Source organism: Monodon monoceros, unplaced genomic scaffold (assembly GCF_005190385.1).
Source record: "Monodon monoceros isolate NGI ecotype Baffin Bay Population unplaced genomic scaffold, NGI_Narwhal_1 Super_Scaffold_1, whole genome shotgun sequence".
Classification (NCBI taxonomy): Eukaryota; Metazoa; Chordata; class Mammalia; order Artiodactyla; family Monodontidae; genus Monodon; species Monodon monoceros.
Window position 1 is genome coordinate 52,333,048 of NW_021703765.1, and position 21,240 is coordinate 52,354,287.

General features: G+C 37.7%; 1 protein-coding gene across 2 annotated transcripts in view; it reads left to right on the forward strand.

Moving 5' to 3' along the window:
* Positions 1-20,521, forward strand: part of NDC80 (NDC80 kinetochore complex component) — a 60,321-nt gene extending 39,800 nt beyond the window's left edge. For both annotated transcript variants that reach the window (XM_029234384.1, XM_029234389.1), the window contains 5 exons: positions 990-1,079; positions 8,325-8,417; positions 8,941-9,071; positions 9,910-10,012; positions 20,090-20,521. In XM_029234384.1, the coding sequence (XP_029090217.1) occupies positions 990-1,079; positions 8,325-8,417; positions 8,941-9,071; positions 9,910-10,012; positions 20,090-20,227 (555 nt within the window). In that variant the 3' untranslated portion in view covers positions 20,228-20,521. The remainder of the gene's footprint in view (positions 1-989; positions 1,080-8,324; positions 8,418-8,940; positions 9,072-9,909; positions 10,013-20,089) is intronic.
* Positions 20,522-21,240: the final 719 nt, after the last annotated feature.

The following is a 21,240-nucleotide window of genomic DNA, read 5'->3' on the forward strand; positions in this document are numbered from 1 at the left end:
ATCTCTCACAGTAGTATGTTGTTGGGGAGGGGGAAGTTTCCCTCTCCCAGGCAGTTTTGACAAGCCAGCCTGGAGAAATCACCAGCTGGAAAACTGCTGCCACTGAGAGATCCTGGGACATCTGCCAAAGCAGGCAGAAAGTAAGATTTCTTGCCATGTCAGCCTCTAGGGTGTCTGACTGCAGGATCTGGTGGAAGGGAAAGTGGTGAGAGTCCCTTTTCTCTCAGTTTTGTTATAAGTCCTGCCACAAGAACTCAAGAAGGGTAGCGGGGGAATTTCCCTCTCCCTGACAGTGTTGAGATCTTCCTCGTTCCTTTTGTAGCCTCAGTCCTACATTGTGTGGCTTATTCAACCAGTCCTTGCTGATGGACATTTGCCATGTTTCAAGTCTTCTGCTATTACAACAGAGTAAGAATGAGGAGCAAAAAAATAAAGAAGAGGGACTTACCTGGCGGTCCAGTGGTTAAGACTCTATGCTTCCACTGCAGGGGGCATGGGTTCAATCCAGGGAACTAATATCCCGCATGCCACATGGCGCGGCCAAAAGAATAAATAAGTAAAAATAAAGAAGAAATATAAGCAGATAATTGTAAGACTAAATAATTGAAAAGGATTAAGAGAAAAATGATGCATCTAGAGAGCATAGCATAAAAATAAAAACTACATATAAGCTGTTTTCAAGTGTACTTCAATTAAACCAAGTGTACTTCAATTAAACTAAGTGTACTTATAGAATGTTTAAATAATAACAGTGAATTTCTAGAGTAGAGAAGCAAATCTAGAATTTTGCAATTATTCAAAACCAAAAGCAAGTTACATTCTATAGTTATAGAAATTGCATTAAAAATTTTTTTGTTTTATTTTCTTACTGATGGTGTATTAGATTAAAGATACCATGGCTTCACTTTTTTTCTCCAAAAGGTGCCTCATGAGAGAAATTTTGTAATTACATATGTCATATGTAACCCATATTCCTATGTATTTTATAGGTACCACTCAAAGAACTCTTGAACCAAACTGAAGAAGAAACTAATAAAGCTCTAAATAAAAAGATGGGGTTAGAGGATACTTTAGAACAAGTAAGTAATGAAACAGAGTCATTATAAACAAACATAACATTTTGTGTTTTCTGATTGATAAGGAATGAATTTTTAATAAAATATTATGAAAAATGAGAGTCAGGTTTACCCGTGACCTAGAAATACTTGAAGTAACTTTTTAAGTTACTTAAACATTCTAAGCTTCCCATATCATTGATGATGAAGTGATATGAAACTGAGTAAAGCTTGCTTTTTTTCTAACGGAGAATTGCCTCCTTTAACTTAAGATAATTTAGTAATATTCCTTTTTATAGTAAAAGGGAATTGAGGAGACTACCATAAAAGTAAGTATGTTATCATTTGCAGTTAGAAGCTAACTAACTATGGTACATTAAGAGACTTCCATTTACCAGATTTCTCAGGACCATAGAATTCAGGGAGATTCAACTTTAAATGCCTATAAGAGTCTATTTCCAAAAGTAATTTCAGAAAATTCCTGCTTCTGAGATACTTGCAACATAATATCACCAATATACCTGAGAAAGAATACTATTATATTCAATAACCTTTAGAGTAAACATTGTTATAGTTGATTAAGAAAAGTTAAAAAAAACTTCTCAAATGCAAGCAAAAGGTATTATTTATATAACACCAAACAGTTAAAGGAAACGCCTAGCTAATTCAACTTTTCGAGAACGATTGTGTTCTGGATAACAGATTTCAAGATATAAAAGAAATCCTCTCTTTTTTGAGAATACAAACATTTATTTTCTCTCATCTGGAAATAAAATCTATGCATTTCACAGATAACTTTTAAAGTAATTTTGTATTAGAATTTTTTCACACCTCCCACAAACAGAAAATGTTGTTAGATAAGTGAAGAGTTTCATGATACTATTGTTACTATAATTTGGGGTTTCTACAAATCTGTGGGTTTTGTAACATCACAGTATGGAAAGAAGATAGGAATTCGGGCTGCTTTAACAGGTGTTCCCCAGGGGTGATGGTTGTTTGGGGTAAAGTCTTCCTTTAGCCTGCTTCAGTTCAATTTCTCTCTGGTTGGAATGGGCAATAAACCTGAAGACTCTCAAAAAGGTGTGAATTTCAAGCAATAGGAACCTCTTGACTGAAACATATTTTCAACTGACTTGAAACTTTTTTATGTTTTTTTTTTTTTTGGCTGCATTGGGTCTTCATTGATGCGCACGGGCTTTCTCTAGTTGTGGCGAGCAGGGGCTACTCTTCGTTGCAGTGCGCAGGCTTCTCATTGAGGTGGCTTCTCTTGTTGAGGAGCAAAGGCTCTAGGCACATGGGCTCAGTAGTTGTGGCACGTGGGCTCTAGGTGCATGGGCTTCAGTAGTTGTGGCACGTGGGCTCAGTAGTTGTGGCTCGTGGGCTCTAGAGCGCAGGCTCAGTAGTTGTGGCACACAGGCTTAGTTGCTCCACGACATATGGGATCTTCCCAGATCAAGGATCCAGAGATCGAACCCGTGTCCCCTGCATTGGCAGGTGGATTCTTTTTTTTTTTTTTTAAAAGAATTTAGCCTTGTATGGCTTCCTCTTTTCTTTTTTTTTAAATTTATTTTTGGCTGCGTTGGGTCTTCATTACTGTGTGCGGGCTTTCTCTAGTTGCTGCGAGTGGGGGCTACTCTTAGTTGCAGTGTGTGGGCTTCTCATTGCGGTGGCTTCTCGTTGTGGAGCGTGGGCTCTAGGTGCATGGGCTTCAGTACTTGTGGTGCGTGGGCTCAGTAGTTGTGGCACATGGGCTTAGTTGCTCCGCGGCATGTGGGATCTTCCTGGACCAGGGCTTGAGCCCGTGGCCCTTGCGTTGGCAGGCGGATTCTTAACCACTGCGCCACCAGGGAAGCCCCAACAGGTGGATCCTTAAACACTGTGCCACCAAGGAAGTCCCTGACTTGAAACTTTTTAAAAGCTATAGGCAGGAAAGTTTGGGCAGGGTGGGAAGGCGATTATGAAATGCCTACAATAGGCTAGGCCCCATATTAATGTTCCAAAGATAAATATAACTAAAGTTTATATGAAATATAAAGCCCATTTGGAGAAGACCAATATATGCAATTATGCTAATCAGAGTTGCATTTTTTTTGCAAAACTCCTTTGGGCATAGAAAAAAATGACTTAATAGAGGGGAACTGAAATTAAGAGGTTAAACCATAGTATTAGAATAGAAAATGAAGAAGGGGACAGGTTTAAGAAATGTTAAGGAGGTAGGACCCAAGCATTTCGTGGCCAAATGAAAGCTAGGAGAGGGGACTTCCCTGGCGGTCCAGCAGTTAAGACTCTGCGCTTCCACTGCAAGGGGCATGGGTTCGATTCCTGGTCAGGGAACTAACATCCCATATGCCGTGCAGCCAGGCCAAAAAGTTAAAAAAAAAGAAAAAAGAAAAGAAAGCTAGGAGAGAAAGAAGGATCAACAGTGACTTCCATTTTTCTGGGGTGGGCAACCTAGAGGAGGAAAACCTAGTGCTGGGAGTAACCAGGACAACTTGGGAGATGAGCTTGCTGTCCACTGACCACAGAAAACCAAAAGGGAGTTGAAGCAATAGATTCAGAACATAAAAGAGATATTGTGTCTGAAAGTACAGATTTTAGGGTCTCTAGTATATATGTGATTGTTGAAGCCAGTGATGTGGGTGATATTTCTTAGGGAGAATTGTAGAAGAAAGAGGCAAAGGATTGGCCAAAGAAGGAAATTGTAGGAAAAGCACTTAGAAGAAGTAGACAGAATAGTTGAAGAATAATCAGAAGAGGATATGCTATAAAAGGCAAAGTAGGGAAGACTTTTCAAGAAAGGAGTGATCCTAACTAATCTTTTTGTGGTAAATATTTTACAATATATACATATATCAAATCATCTTGCTGTACATCTTAAACCTATGCAATGTTATACATCAATTATATCTCAATAAAACTGGAAAAAAAGGGAGTGGTCAGTGACGTCATATGCTTGAGACTAAAAACTAAAACTATTTTTTCTAATTTGACAAGTAGTTTAACCAAGTTAAGATGGCATAAGGTAAAATAGCATTTGAAATAGTAAAGGTTAAACAGAAATTAATAGATTAAAATAACAAAACTAATCAATCTGATAAGTACTTTAAAATAATTGCCAAAACCGTTCAAGAAAAAGCAGGAAAAAACAAAATGAGAAATGGAAACACTATAAATACGGAGGGAATTTATAAGGCTAGTGTAACCCTCATACTGCAACCTAACGAAGATTATCACAAAAGAAGAAATTTAAACCAATCATACTTATGAATAAAGTGTAAAGTTTAAATTAAATATTAGCAATTGAAATTTGTTTAGCAAACTTTTTTAAGAGTCTGCTGTACATGCCTGTACTGTAATCAGTGTTGGTGATATAATATCTGCCTTTGTGAATTCTTATTTTGTGTGGAAAGGTGGACATGAAAACAATCACTTTCATCATAATACTTTTGGAGTGTAAATACAGCATGCCGTGGATACTTATAATACACCAAAGATAAGCACAAGGTTCTTTCTGAAGGAAGTGGTAGGTGAGCTGAGTGATGAATAACAAGTAGGAGTTGGCCAGTGGATACATGAAAGGATACACACACATCCCTACTGCTGAAGGCCCAGAGACCAAAGAGCATGGCATGTTAAAGAATTACCATGAAAAAAAAAAAAAGAATTACCATGAGTTTAAGTATCAATAGGATAGAGGCGAAGCCTGGAGAAACAAAAACCTAATTCTGAAGAGACTTACTTGTTCTTGCTTACTGGTTGAATTTTTATTCTATAGGTAGCAGGGACCATTGAAGGTTTTTAAGCAAGGGAATAAAAGCTGTGTATCTTAGTAAGCTCACAGTGTTGACATTTTGAAGAACAGGTTAGAGGTACATGAGACTAGAGACACACAAGAGATCTAACAGTATCCTGAGCCATAAGGATTCAAACCAACACTACTGCAGTGAGGATGGAGAAAAGAGATTTAAAGATTGAAACAACAGGGAATCCCCTGGGGGTCCAGTGGTTAGGACTCCTCGCTCTCACTGCTGAGGGCCCGGAGTTCGATCCCTGGTCGGGGAACTAAAAATCCCACAAGCTGCACAGCGCGGCCAAAAAAAAAGAATTGAAACAGCATAATTTAGTGGTCCACTTGGATGTGAAGGTTAAGGAAGAGTGAGAAATTAAGAATGTCCAGGTGTCCAGCTTTGGTATATGGTATTAAAGAAAAATTATTTATGATGCTTGTTAGTGGTGATAAGGCAGACTTTATTCAAGGGGGGGCTATTACAGTGAGGTTTTGTAGTAGGCTAGGCTCATTCCAAATACAGCAAAGAAAAGTGGGAATTTATAGCCAGGGAGCAGAGTGGGGATCAGTGGATGGAAAATTACTGAGAGGAAATATCAGGGTAAGGGGGGATTCTGGCTAAACCAACCTAACAGGTTTCTTGCTGAAGGCAGGCCAAGGTGATCAGCCATCACCTGGGGCGTGGTAGAGGATGAGGAACCAGATCAGTTATTCGGGATGGGAGATTCTGGTTAAAGTGACTTAGCAGGATTCTTGCTTAAAATTGGATAATACAGAGACAAACATGAACGCCCGAAAGTCAGCCTAATTGAGAAGAGAGTTCAGAAGATCCTGAGTAGTTTGGTCAAACAGAGATTCTTTGTCAATGGTGATGTCCTAAAACCTTGATAAAGAATACAAAGAAGGTTGTAGAACAGAGAATTTCAGGCTGGGATATGCTGTTTCAGGTCTCTGGGATATCAAAGTAGAGAATGTCCAGTAAGCAGTTGGGGTTTGGAAATAATATAGATACAGATAGATATTTTTAGCATACATGTAATTACAGTCAGGAGATTCTCCAGGTGTGAGAATGAGAGAGAGCTCTCCTAAGTGAGCGAATGAGAATACAGCCAAGGTGAGAATACTAGGAGAACATCCACATCCAAAGTACAAGCAGAGAAAGAGAAATCTATAAGAAAGAATTAGAAGGACCTCCCAAGACTTAAAGAGGAAACCAGGAGTTTCCATGGTCTTAGAAACCAAGGAAGAAGGTTTCAGTAGGGAGTGATCAGTAACTACAAATGTTACTCAGATTAAGTCTGAAAGGTGCGTGTTGGCTTTAGCCGTAAAGGTGTTCCTCATGACATTTGCAAGAGCAACTTCATGAACCAGAAGAGCCAGAAAGCATATTACTGGTGGAGTTTGAATGGTAAAAGAGGAAGATACTATAATCCGAAAAGGTAGTTCTTCAGGGACTACTACAAATCTATTGCAAATGTTTGAATCTAAGGAAGGGAGATGGAACAGTAGCTGGAAAGTGGTGTGTGGGAAAGATTTTTGGTTTTTTGTGTGTAATTTGTTTGTTTGTTTGTTTATGGGAGGGGTTTGTTTGGTTTTAATGACGAGGGAGAGAGTTCATGGAAAGAGGGTAAAGTTTAAAAAATTAGGAACGAAAGGAATTGATGGATTTGAGCCTGGTTGTGAAGAAATAAAAACGCATGAGATCCAGAGAAGAGCTGGAGGGGTTACTTCTCTTCATGAAGAAAATGTGTGCCCTGCATCCTGAAACTGACTGGAAGGAAGAAGGAAAGGTCTCATGCTGGTTGGTTGGTTGACTGGAGGCAGTCTAGTGGCTTCTGTCATCTCAATTATAGAAGAAAAAAAATCATCTAATTAATTAATGGTATCTTCTTTGCTTATAAGCAACTTGAGAGCTAAGAAAGAAGGGAGGGGGGGAAAGAGGGAAGGAAATTTGGAAAGAGAGGAAGGGAAGAAGGAAGGGAGGGAGGGAGGAAACCAAATCTTAGTAGGTCTTAGGGATTGCAGAATTATTGGTGATTGTTATTTTCTTTAATGCTTCCCCTGTTTACCACAGTGGAAATGTGTACTTTTGTAGTCGGGGAAAAAAATGTTTAATTAATTGATGTAACTTTAGTAAAGCTGACATGGAAAGTAGAGCTGCTCAGATAAAAGTAAACAACACATTTGATCAACCAGGAGGGCCTAGTGGAAGTTCTGATTATTTGGGTGTTGATTGGTCTTAATGCAGATGAGTTTAATGAAACAGTTTGTTCACTTCAGAAGTAGCATATCTTTAGACTGGAAGCAAAGTTTATAGCTTCAGTAGCTCTGGTCTTTAAAATGTGAAAGACAAGTGGTATTAGAAAAAGACCTTAGAATTAGTTTTGAGTTCTGGGCGTATGCTAGTTGTGTGATCCTGAGTAAACAGCATTCTTTCCAGCCCACTCTTCTCTTCTTGTAAATAAGAAAGGAATGTCCCTTACAAGGGACTTTGGATGACTGAACGAGACGTACTATATGCAAGAAAAGAAAAGGGGAAAAAAAAAGTACTATGTGCAGGTTTCTTTAATAAGTTTGGTCATTTTACCATCCTATCTTTTGCCAAATAACAATAGTTTCACTAAATTTTTCCCAAAAGGTATATTTTTTTTAAATTTATGTATGTGTAGAATCATCCTTTTAAAGAAAGATGTCAACTATTTTCTGTTTCCTGTTGGAAATATTATCATCTTGATCTAGCTGAAAAACATTCTCTATTAATTACCAATATCAACTGGTATCAGCACTTGTCAACAGGAAATGAACTTCAGAAACACTTTTTTCTTTTTTTTTTAGAAGCACTTTTTTTTTTCCCAGTTTTGGTTTCATCAGATCTTAAAGCTCAAGCTTGAACAAGATTAAATGTAGTTACTTTATTACTCTTTGGAAGAATGCATTGACTATAACCAATTAGCAAATATTATCAAACAAAATCAATATAAATAGTTCTCTTTAACATCCCAGAAAGTGAACACACAAATGAAATCTAGATAACTAACTCAAGTAGATAAAATCTAAATAAAGTGAGACTTCAAAACTAGAGAGCAAAACAATTTGTATTTATTAAGTTAAGAATATTAATTATATGTAATACTTGTATAATATATATGAGATCTTAAAAAGTACTCCCACAGCTACTAGTGGAAAAACAGATATTGGTATCTTTATTTTAGTGAGAATTAGGCCAGATTTTTAATTCCTAACTAATGCCCTACTATACCACTCTGCATTTAAATATTATGTATTAAAAAACATGTCTTCTTGAAATTAACTTCTCTTTGGGAAATAATAAATTTATAGGACAAATAAAAGGTAAGAGCCCACGAGAACTAGAAGAAATAACATGGATTAGTTAGTTGATTGATAACATAAAAGTTTTATAACTTGTTAAAATTTTTTTGATGTGTAGTTATGATTTCTCAACCAAAGTTTTATTCCTCAAGTTAAATACAATGATCACAGAAAGCAGGAGAAGTGTGCGAACTCTGAAAGAAGAAGTTCAAAAGCTGGATGATCTTCACCAACAAAAAGTTAAGGTAAGAACTTTGCCCGTTTGTTTAGGTTATCCAAAGCCATGTCATGGTTAATGGACTAGGCATCTATTCTGACATCAAACTGAAATTTTTAAGCTATATCCTATAACTTGTCTTTAGTTTAATCTTCTCACCCAAAGTTTATTTTAAGGAGTTATTTTATTTTGTTTTTCTAGAGGACTTTTTTCTGGAATTCAGCTATTCTACCATAGAACATGTTTAGTATTCCATTAATATTTTATACTTGCATTTGTGATTCAGTATATTTCCTGTAGTACAGACTTGAAATTACTGCTAAATGAATTCTGTATAGGCCTATTGAAAAGGTCACATTTATGTTTATAGTATAAAATTTCCAAAAGACCATTTTAAAAGTCTCTTACATGTAAAGCAGTAAGCATCCTGCAAATACAAATGATGGTACAACCTGATTTTTTTAAATGCTTTACATACATTTTTTTAAATCCTCCTGGAGTTTGTAGAATGTGAATACTGAAAAAACTTAACCATGACTTTATCCTGATAGGAAGCTGAGGAAGAGGACAAAAAATGCGCCAATGAGCTGGAGTCCTTGGAGAAACACAAGCACCTGCTGGAGAGTGCAGTTAACGAGGGCCTCAGTGAAGCTATGAATGAGTTAGATGCTATTCAGCGGGAGTAAGTTCATCTTCCCAAGATTTGTAATGTTTATTTTCAGTTTAGTTACTTAACATTTATATAAAACTAGGCCTAAGTTTATTTGCTTTAATTTATATTATAGAGCTATTTGGGGCAGAGGGAGTGATGAGCAGAAATTAAGCAGAACAGCTTGAGACACTTGAGATACTTTCCCTAGATAAATACATTCTGCTACCATTATAGCTATTGCCCCCCTATTATCTTTTCAGTCAGAAGGGGACTGAATAGTTAACCCATAGGCTCTATGTTAATTTATATTAAAATACACTTTTTTTCTTTTAAGTGTTAAGGGGCCCTCAAAAAAACTATAAAATAAATTTTCTTTGAGGTTGGAAGTATCCAACCTTAAGAAATCACACCTTAATCCTTAAGAAAATCACACCTCTTTGTTTCCTTATTTGTAGCCTAGGGACAGAAAACTTAGTTGAAGGTATCTTTGGCATATAGTCTTTGTTTTTAATTTAAATTTGAATGCCTAAGACTCCTATTTCCTCATTCATATGTATTTAATGTCTTGTCCCTGATTAAGTTTACAATCCTTTTAGAGACTCAGGTAAACAATTTGCTCCCAAGCTTTGTATATTAAAGCATGAGGTTTTGGTGCTGTTTTGTGCTGTTGCTTGCATGGGATCTTTGAAAATGTTTTTATTTCTGTTTTAATGATTGTGAACTGGACCTTTGTGAATGATACACTGGGCAAGCAGCACCTATACCAATCACAGCCTGGTTTTATTGAATATAAAAAGAAGTGAGGTAGCTAGAACTGATATATTAGGTTTTGTCCTAGACAATTCAAACAAGAGTTTTTATCCTACAGATGCCAACTAGTTGTGCAGACCACAACTGAAGAAAGACGAAAAGTGGGAAATAACTTGCAGCGTCTTTTAGAGATGGTTGCTACACACGTAGGGTCTGTAGAGGTAAGTGTGTGAATGTCTTTCCTACATTCTAAGAAAGCTTTTTAAAACTTTTATGTATTTCTGTTTTGTTTCTACAGAAATTAAATGATAAATTTTATTTCTGTGGAAAATATGATCTAGTAAAAATTTATCAGAAGAATTTTGTGTAGCAGTGTGCATTTCGTAAAGTGATCTGTTTTACATAGGTTTACTATATAACCCAGCAGTTCCACTCCTAGGTATCAGCCCACCAAAAGGAATGAAAATATATGTCCATACAAAGACTTGTAGACAAATGTTCATAGCAACATTATTCATAATAGCCAAAAAGTGTAAACAACCCAAATATTTATTAACTGGTGAATGATATACCCATATATTGGAATATGATTCAGCAATGAAAGGAAAGAAGCACTTACGCATGCTACAACATGAACGAATGTCAAAAACATTATGCTCAGTAAAAGATGTGAAAGCCTACATATTTATGACTAACTAATATAAAATGTTCCAAAAAGGCAAATCCACAGAGTTGGAAAGTAGATTTATGGTTGCCAGGAGCTGGGGTGGGAATAAGGGCAGATGGGCACAAAGATTGTGGTGAGGGTTGTGCAACTCTGTCACTTAATTAAGTTACTCTTCTTGTTGCTTAAGGTACAAGCCCTTAATAAAAAATAATCTGTTTTATTTGCATAAACAACATACAATGATATTTATTACATCAACAGTATACAATGATGTTGTGCCAGGCCGTATTCTACGTACTGAAAACATATTAGTACGTTTAAGATTTAATTATGATTAAGATGAAAGAGCATGTGTTAATAACAAATATTTTTCCTGTTACAAAGCAAGATTCAACTGAATAAATTTGAAGGTCAAATTGGCTTTATTCAGTGATTCATGTGTTGGGCAGCATCCCTTCTAGCAAACAGAAAGGAGCTCCAAGGAGTACAGAAAGGAAAAGGTTTTCAAAGGCAGAGGGGGAGTGGGACAAAGAAGACATAAATTTAACAAGGATTATTTCAGGCAAGGTGGCAAGGTCACCTCCCTCTGTGGGACAAAGATTCTATTAGACAGATTACCTCACTGGTCCTGACCAGGAAATTCCAGAAGGACCAGTTAGATTACAGTCCTCGGGTAGGTTGAAACTGCAGTTAGGTTAGGTATCGAGTCCTAGTTTGGTGACATGGACTTAGCACGAGTGACTCCATTTTGGGCCTGTGGTTCCTTTTTAACAGTTCCCCCCTTTTGATCACACTCTCAGCTTGTCTGAGAGAGTCATGATCAAAATTTAAGGGGTTAGCACCACTCTCAACTATTGCTTCCATTTTTTGTTGATGCTTTGTGTGGTATTCATAGGTCATGATGTTCTTGCTTAATCCATGTAATATTCACAGATCCCAGCTCCAAGTTCACAATTGTTGATTTGGTCATTCTCTTTGCTTCTTTACTGATTTTCCAGTCTTAGGGAAATCATTTGCTTGTTGGTTAGCAGCTGCAAACATGCATTTAAAGCTTTTAAGAGAATGCAACGCACTGGGGAGACCATTATGATTATAATAAGCAAGATAATCCCCAGTGTTTGAAGTGCACTTTGAAGCCATGGTCCCCAAAACCCAAACCAATCGAAGCCAAATAAGTCAAAGACCCCACTGAAGGAGTCGCCTTTTTAAGCCAAGTGGCTCGCTCAGTGATCTTATGTTAACTGAGTTTCAACTTCCGCAGAAGTGGTAATCCAGGTGTAGCAGGTGGCGTTGGCCACAGCACAAACAGTTCCTGGCTCAGCTAAAATATAATCAAGGACTATCCTGTTATCAAGAACAATTTCAGCCATAGAGTCTAAGGATTTTTGTTGGGCAGTTGTTGCTTTCGCGGCAAATTCCATAATGCTTTCAAGAGTTAACGAGAGGTTCCTGATCATAGCCTCAATTGCAGTAACTCCTACCCAGGGAGGGTAGGGTTCTCTCAAAGGAATCAAATCCAGAGTCATGAATCCCTCCTGGTAATTCCCATTTGAATCTGTGCTCAGTACTGGAAATGTGACAGCCATTGAGACCAGTAAAATTTTAAGGATCTGTAGAACACACAGGCAGCTTTATTCTGGTTACCCTTGCCTTGTGTCACTTTGTATAGAGCCTGGATGCCAAATTCCCCAAGTTTGGGGTTATTAACCAGAAATGAAGAAACAGACCAGAGATCTCTTGCATCATGAACCTATCAGAGTGTTTTGTTTTTTTAATGACCGATCAAGCAATATGAAATGTTACCCCCCTGAGCATTGACCTGGGAGATACAAATAATGGCATTATCTTTTCAGGCCAATGCCAGAATAAAGGAAAGAAAGAGAAGAAGGGGTTTCATGTTTAGTTAAAGCATGAATCTTGATCCAGCATCTTGGGAGGAAGCATTCTACTTGAGTGTCAGCTGCTTCTCTTCCTATCAGTTTGATTTGGAGGTCTCCAGCATTTATATAGGACCAGATGTCAGGTGGAGCCTTCTTCAGCTGGAGATGTATATCTGAGATTCACGTCCCTGAAATTTGGCTGCCATCTGGATAGTGAGGAGGATCTGTTATAATTCTCGTCCAAGGAAATTCAAGGCAGTCTTTATTATTACTGACTCTAAATTAGAAGTGTAGGAGAAATTTGGAAATGTTAGTTTGGAGGGTTGTAGCCAGATATTTGAGGAGCTAGAAGAATTTAGGATCCAGTCCAATTTACAGATATGTGACAAAACCTCAAAGACAATTAACAGGACTGGAATCTAATATCCACAAAGGTGCAGGCATAACTTTTCTCTCTGCAATTATCCCTGTTTATTTTTTCCATGGGTAATCACAGTAAAACTAATTTGTCTGCATTAAATTTGGCTTGGTTATTTACAGAAGCGCAGCAAGAATAGTGATTGACCATGTAAGTTCTTTTTAAGACTGCTTTGCTGGAACCTTGTAAGCAAGGTACCAGGCCAAGTTTTCAAGGGGCTTTATTGGCTCCATAAAGTCAAACTTAATTCCTTAAAACTGTCTCGTCCCATCTGAGTTTATGTACATCTCTGTCAAATATGACAATCCAGTTAAAGCCTTGGTAATATAGCCAATGTTTCCAGTCGTATCCTGATACAAGAACAGATTCATATTGAACTTATGCAAATAACTTAATTATATTGCCATAAAAAGAATATTTAAGAGTTTCTGAATTCTGGAGTGTTCAGGTAGGGAGAAAAAGTAAATGTTTCATCTTAGTTTACAAAGATATACTTTACCAATTGCTGTTAAGTCATAAATGGCTTAAGAGAAAAGGTTTCCTTAAATCTGGAAAAACAAAAAAATTAAGAAACCAGCAATGTTTTACAACAAAAAGTCATAAAAATTTTAATCATCCTCCTCAGTTCATTCAGTCCCGTGTCATTAATTCTTGTTCTGCTTAAATCTTGTATTTCCATTAATTCTGGAAATTCTTACACAGTTCATTTTTATGATCTTCAAAGTTATCAGAAACCTGTGCTTTTCAAAAGTCCTTTCCGTGAATCTTCTTGAAGATGAAGCACTTTTGTAGGAACACTTTTACAAAAGCATCTGAGGAAAACAATAACTGTCTGAAATGACAGAAGACTTTTTTTAAATGCCCATTGTTAAAGATTTAATAAGAGTTTATTATAATGGAATTGACAAGGAAATTTCCTTATCAAAAGGTTTTAAAATACTTGGTCAGACAGGTCACTGTGAAACAATACTTAAGTTATTTATCTAACCATAGTGACAGAGTCTTAGAAGGCAAATGCAGAAAGTTAAATAGTTGCCAAAACAAACAAACAAAACAATAGCTGTTTTAATAAGGAAGACTGTTTTAATAGGAAGACTATTTTTAATAAGGAATAAGCTGTTTTAATAAGGAAGACTCAGTTTTCTTAAGTAATGAAAGAACTGATTTAAAAAACATGAAACACAGGAAATTATTTTGACAAGACACAAAATCTTTCTTTTCTTGGCAGATTGCTTAAAAGATCAAGAAAAACCTTTGAATCACTTACTAGAAGCAGACCAATAGTCCAATAAATTTTTGTTCTTTTAACAGATGAAAGAAATTTAAGGGTTTTTGTTTTAATTTTATTTTTGGCTGCGTTGGGTCTTCGCTGGCTGCGCACGGGCTTTCTCTGGTTGCGGTGAGCGGGGGCTACTCTTCATGTGGTGCGTGGGCTTCTCATCACGGTGGCTTCTCTTGTTGCAGAGCACAGGCTCTAGGTGCATGGGCTTAAGTAGTTGTGGCACGTGGGCTCAGTAGTTGTGGCACATGGACTTAGTTGCTCCACGGCATGTGGGATCTTCCTGGACCAGGGCTTGAACCCACGTCCCCTGCATTGTCAGGCGGACTCTTAACCACTGCACCACCAAGGAAGCCCCAGAAATTTAAGTTTTAATTTTACATAAGTACACTACTGATTTTAAAGCTTATTTTTAAAATCCTAATAATAAATTCATTCTGTCTTTCCCAGTTTGATCATGCATAAATTCCTTTCACGAGATTCCTTTTCTATAAACCTTCTACAGCTATCTTTTTATTTCTAGTAACTTTAATTACATACGTATTAGAATTTTTAACCCTTAAAAACCTTAATTGCTGGTGGAAACTAAGAAGTAAGCAATTGTGACTCACACTGGTATTCTGTGGCTTGGCAAATTTATAAATGCTTTTTATAATTTCTAAAAATGCATATTTTCTCATAGTAAATTTCTCTATGTGTGGCACTGGACATGTTTACCAATAGACCCAAATACCTTTAGTTTTTCTGTAAAAGTGTTACCTCAAAATTGGGCTTGCCTCTTGGTGGGTATCGAGCCAAAAGACACAACCAAGCCCAAGACTGGGGGAAGGAAGGATTTATGATTACTTGTAACACGTAAGGAGAACACCAGGGATCTTTCCCAAAGCAGTGTCTCCCCAAACAGCAAAGTTGGGGAAGTTTTAAGCTAAGGGTACATACATATTCATGAAGGGGCTTGGGCAGTCCACAGAGTCCAGACTTTACTTGCTTCAAGCCACAAGTGTCAGAAAAGGTCAACATCATCGTCCCTTAGGTTCCAGTTGATCTGGAGGTTGAGCACTTCAGGCTAATGTTCCACATTGAAACAGAACTGGAAGTCTTTACAACAGATAAAATACCTTTGCTATTGTCATTTCTCTTGTCTGATAACAATTTGTTTCTGCATTCTTCTGTTCCCTTAAGATCATTAATTATTGAGACCTGTTCAAGGGCAAGCACTGAGGCCAGGCTTAGATCACAAAATGACTTTGGCCAAAAATCGTTTCTCTTACGTCAAGAAAGCCATGCCTGATTTTCTTTCTATATTCTGGTGTGTGTGTGTGTGTGTGTGTGTGTGTGTGTGTGTGTGTGTGTGTAAATGTCTTTTTTATATTCTATGTGTGTAAATGTCTATTTTATATTCTAAATATTACTAAGACCAGTGTCAAAGAGTGTACTGGTTATGTTTTCTTCTAGGAGTTTTATGGTTTCCAGTCATCCATTTAGGTCTTTAATCCCATTTTGAGTTTATTTTTGTATTGAATATATGGTGTTAAAATGTTCTAATATCATTCTTTTACATGTAGCTGCCCAGTTTTCCCAGCACCACTTAATGAAGAGACCATTTTTTCTCCAGTCTATATTCTTACTTCCTTTGTCATAGATTAATTGCCCATAAGTACATGGGTTTATTTCTGGGCTGTCTATCTGTTCCATTGATCTATGTGTCTGTTCTTGTGCTAGTACCATACTGTTTTGATTACTGTATCTTTGTAGTGTAATCTGATGTCAGGGAACATGATACTTACAGCTCTGTTCTTTCTCAAGATTTTTTTTGGCTATTTGAGGTCTTTTGTGTTTCTGTACAAATTTTTAAATTATTTGTTCTAGGTCTATGAAAAATGCAATTGATAGTCTGATAGGGATTACATTGAATCTGTAGATTGCCTTGGGTAATATGGTCATTTTAACAATATTCTTCTATTCCAAGAAAATGGTATATCTTTCCAACTATTTGTGTCATCTTCAGTTTCTTTCGTCAGTGTCTAATAGTTTTCTGAGTATAGGTCTTTTACCTCCTTAGGTAGGTTTATTCCTAGCTATTTTATTCTTTTTAATGCAATGGTAAATGGGATTGTTTCCCAAATTTCTCTTTGTGATAGTTCATTATTAGTGTATAGAAATGCAATAGATTTCTGTATATTAATTTTGTAATTAAGAGGCATCCCCAAAAATGGTGCAAAAGATATTTTATATTCCTCTCTCTACTGGGTACTACAAACAGAGGTCCAGGAGATCTGACTATAGTAAGAATTCTTACCCTTAGGAAGCTTCTGCCGATTTTCCCAGGATCTCATCTGCAGACTCCGAGTGGGGTTTTAAAGTATTTTCATTTCCCTTGGCTGTTCAAGGAAATAATATAGCAGTTTACCAGAAAATCCCTGACTTCTGTCAGCTCTGGGAGGGCCCCATATGGAGGCCCTCTCTTGAAGGCAGACATGGTTGCATCTGTAGGGCCATTCACTTGGCGACTTTTGTTTATGGTTTTGTAAGTCTCTTCAGAGTAGAAAGAGAGAGGATTACTAAATGAATACTCAAGTAAAGGAGGATAAAGGGCAGCAGCAGGAGTTATGTCAGTCTTCTAGTCTTTTGTTTTAAGTGCCTCTTATGTCTTTTTCATTAGCCTTTTGTAACAAACCTTTCAATGAACTATTTTGCAATTTTGAAGCTTTTTAGAGGCTTTTGTGTACTTTTTAAGTGCACTTCTTAAATTATCTATTTAATTGGAACTTTCCTCATGATGGCCACTGTACTTTCCCCGAGGGCTGGTGGCAGTTTGATAGGACCCTGGCCACAAATGCAGTTCAGCACACACTTCTGTCAGGCAGGCCATATTTTGGGGCTCGCAATCTGGTGGTTACCAAGCCAAGTCCTCAAGACACAAAATTCCAGGTTGTCTTTAGTAAAATTTTGGCCATCTTTGTAGATATTTATAGCTTCTGAGACCATAAGCAGGTATGTCTGAAGGTAGTGTACTTAACTCTTTTGATTTTAAGGATCTTATTTTTATTTCTATTTATTTGGTTTTTTATTTGTTAGTTTAAGGATTTTTTTGTTTTTGTTTTTGTTTTTGTTTTGCGGTACGTGGACCTCTCACTGTTGTGGCCTCTCCCATTGCGGAGCACAGGCTCCGGACGTGCAGGCTCAGTGGCCATGGCTCACGGGCCCAGCCGCTCCGCGGCATGTGGGATCCTCCCAGACCGGGGCAGAACCCGTATCCCCTGCATCGGCAGGTGGACTCTTAACCACTGCGCCACCAGGGAAGCCCTGTTAGTTTAAGTTTTGAGGGGTATTTTGTTTGGGTTTTTAATTTGTTTTTGTAGGAGGTTTTTTTTGGGGGGGGGGACGTTCTTCCAAGGTCACCATTATAAGTAATAGCCTTTGCTTAAAACAAAATTTTATTCATCTGAGGCCTCACACTGGACCCAGTCCACCTAAATCAGACCCAGTCCGATTCCAGACCCAGTTGGTTCTTAAGTTGGACCGTGTCCTACTCCAGCTGGTAACACCAGTTTCCAGTGTGTCACCTGGGGGGTGGGAAAAGGATTGAGCCAGCAAACCTCAACAAATGGGATTGCAGACAGGGGCTCCACATAAATGGGAACTTGGAACTGCCACTAACAGTTCAGTTCCCATGTGAATAGATTCTTGGGGCAGAATCAAGGGCTGGAGTTTCCAGTCAAATAGGAAACGTGTGGAAAGCCAATTATATCTGGAGCCTTGACACAAATAGAGCAGAGTTCAGAACTGAGAGGAACTTACCCACGGCCCTCAGAAACAGTGAGAAAGACAGTGAACCAAAGGCTTCATGGGTACCACACCTGCATTTCTCATTGTTCCTGAGACCCTATCAGAAGTTCACTTCGGATCCCGTTGCTGCAACCAAAACTGTTAGAAAAATTCAACTGAGTAAATCTGAAGATCAAATTGGCTTTGTTCAGTGATTCATGTTTCGGGCAGCATCCTATCTAGCAAATAGAAAGGAGCTCAAAGGAGCTACAGAAAAGAAAAGGTTTTTAAAGGCAGGGTAGGGGTGGGGGTGGGGGGGACAAAGAAGTCATAAATTTAAAAAGGATTATTTCAGGCAAGATGGCAAGGTCACCTCCCTTTATGGGATACAAGGTTGTTATTAGGCAGATTACCTCACTGATGCTGACCAGGAAATTCCAAAAGGACCAGTAAAGATTACGTTCCTGGGGAAGGTTGAAACTGCAATTAGGTTAGGTATTAAGTCCCTTTTAGTGACATAGGCTTAGCTCAAGTGACTCCATTTATAGCCTGTTGTTTGTTTGTTTTTTTATAAGTTTTTTTTTAATATATTTATGGACTTTTTATTTATTGATTTTATTTTTGGCTGTGGCGGGTCTTCGTTGCTGTGCGGGATTTCTCTAGTTGCAGCGAGCGGGGGCTACTCTTCATTGCGGTGCGCGGGCTTCTCATTGCAGTAGCTTCTCTTGTTGCGGAGCACAGGCTCAGTATTCATGGCACACAGACTTAGTTGCTCTGCAGCACGTGGGATCTTCCCGGACCAGGGAATGAACCTGTGTCCCCTGCATTGGCAGGCGGATTCTTAACCAATGCGCCACCAGGGAAGTCCCGGTTGTTTCTTTTTAACATTCCTTTCTGTTAATTTCATATAAACACAGAAAATAGTATTTCAGAAACATGAAGTCTACCTTAGCTCCACCTTTCACATAGCTTGAAAGTTTAACAATAAAACTATTCCTCCAACCTGCTGTACAGAGCCCAAAAACTAAAATAAATTGCTAAATCTAAAATTCCTTGGTAATTTATTAGGAGATAATGTATTCCCAGTTGTGAATTGTTTAAGGGGAAAAAAAGCTCATAATATCACATTAATAGGCTTTCATTTATTTGAAAACAGAACATTTGATCTTGTATCCCCTCATCTCTCCTGAATGACATGAACTGCTGCTTGCTTGCCAGTACTTTTCTCTGCTTAGTGGTAAGAACTAAGAAAAGCATCCTGGAATAAATACTAGGTCAGAAAACCTAGGTTCTACCCACTTCTTCCTAGTTCAACCACTTAGTGGTTCTATAACCTTTCATGGATCCTTTTTTAACAAGTATTGTTCATCTGAACCACAGACCAGAAAATGATTTGAGTGATTACATTTCTGGAGGTCAGAAGTCTAAAATGGTCCCTCCGGGTTGTACTCCTTCTAGAGGGTCTAGGGAGGAATCCAGTTCCTTGCCTTTTCCACCTTCCAGAGGTCACCTGCAGTCCTTGGGTTGCAGCCTCTTCCTCCATCTTCAAAGCCAGCAACACAGCATCGTCTGTCCTTTCTGAGCTCTCTTTTGTCCTTATGTCTTCTCTCTCTGACTCCCACACTGCCGATTCCCTCTTACAAAGACCGTTGTACATTGGACCCACCAGGATAATGCAGAATAATCTCCTTTTCTCAAAATCCTTTACTCAGCCACATCTTCAAAGTTCCATTTACCATGTAAGATAGCATATTCACAGGTTCTGGTGATCAGGACATGGACACCTTTGAGGAGTCAGCCTACCACACCTGGGAACAAACAAAAATTCATTAACAGTAAAATGGATAAGTAAATGTTGGTATATTCATTCAACAGAATGTTATATAGCAGTATATGAATAAACTATAGCTATATGTGTTAACATGAATGAATCTCAAAATTCTGTGTGGAAAAAAAACCAAGTCATAACACATTACATTTAATATCGTTCAGTAAACATGAAGGTTAAAACCAGGTACCACTAAACTAGTATATCGTTTATATATTTAATCTGTGTGTGTAGTAAAAGTATAAAGAAAAGTACCTTTCAGGAGAATGGTTGTGTCTGGGAGAAAAGAGGGTATAAGATTAGGAAAGGGCACAAAAGGAGCCTGCTAGGTGGATGCAAGAGTATTCTTTTTATTCCTCTTCTTACAAATGTTATGCTCTTATTTGTAGATTTCACAATTAAACACTTTAAAAGAAATTAATGTTTTTACACTAACAATTGTTAATTGTTTCCACTAGAAACATCTTGAGGAGCAGATTGCTAAAGCTGATAGAGAGTATGAAGAATACACGTCTGAAGATCTCTTGGACAATATTAGAGAGATTGGAGACAAGTATAAGAAGAAAGCTGCTCTACTTAAGGCTTCTGATGAATGAAGATAAAATGTTGATTAAGCGAGAGCTTTATTAACAGTGGAAATTTTGAAATGTCCTTTGTAGGTTTGAAAAATCTCTAGCATATCCTATATCCCTCCTTACGATGAAGTCTCATGACCACATCTTCCCAAGCCCGTGAAATATTTTTATATCTTTTATAAATCTAGTTCATTAACTTAAGGTATGTATAACCTGAAATTATGATAACTGGTTGGACTGTTATCTTTAGATATGAAAGACCAATTATATTATGTACCTGTAGTTAATAAACTTATATCAATAAAGTGTGTTTTTCCCATGATCTCTCTGCCTAACTTGAGATGGTTAGAAAAATAGGTATTTTGAATTAAACCAGGAGTCAGCAAACTAACTGTGGGCCAAATCTAATCACACCCATTCACTTACATACCATCTATGACTGCTTTCCCATTACAAGAGCAGAGTTAAGTGTGTGTGACAGAGATCATGTGGCCTGAAAAGCCAAAAATGTGTACTATCTGGCCCCTTACAGAAAGTTTGCCAATCCCTGGGATAAACCATACAAAGGTTGGCACTGACTGACTAAAAAACTTTCCTAATCACTTTGGACACAGAGACCCACTCCTTATCCAGAGCTAAGAAGCTGAAGTTCTTTCTGGTTTCATGCCATCTTTACTCTGAAGTAAGTAGAAGGAATATGGAATGCGAGAATCAGAAGAAATAATCTTGTTTAACCCCCTCATTTTAGAGATGAAAATATATTCCTAGAGAAGTTCTGATTTACTCATGTCATGCGTCTTAGTGGTAGAGACCACCCTGAGCTTCTTGAACCTGCACTCAATCCTGAGTACAGCCACAGGAGCCCTGAAACATGAATGTTCTGGATGGTGAGGGAGTCATATTAGAAAGTGGGATTTTTAGACAGGTCTAAGTTGTTAGGAAGCTCCTCCTCAAATTGAACTAAAATCTGCCTCCAGTTGAATTTTCTATTCTTTTAACTTTATTCCAACTCTAATATAAGTCAGAATGAAGAA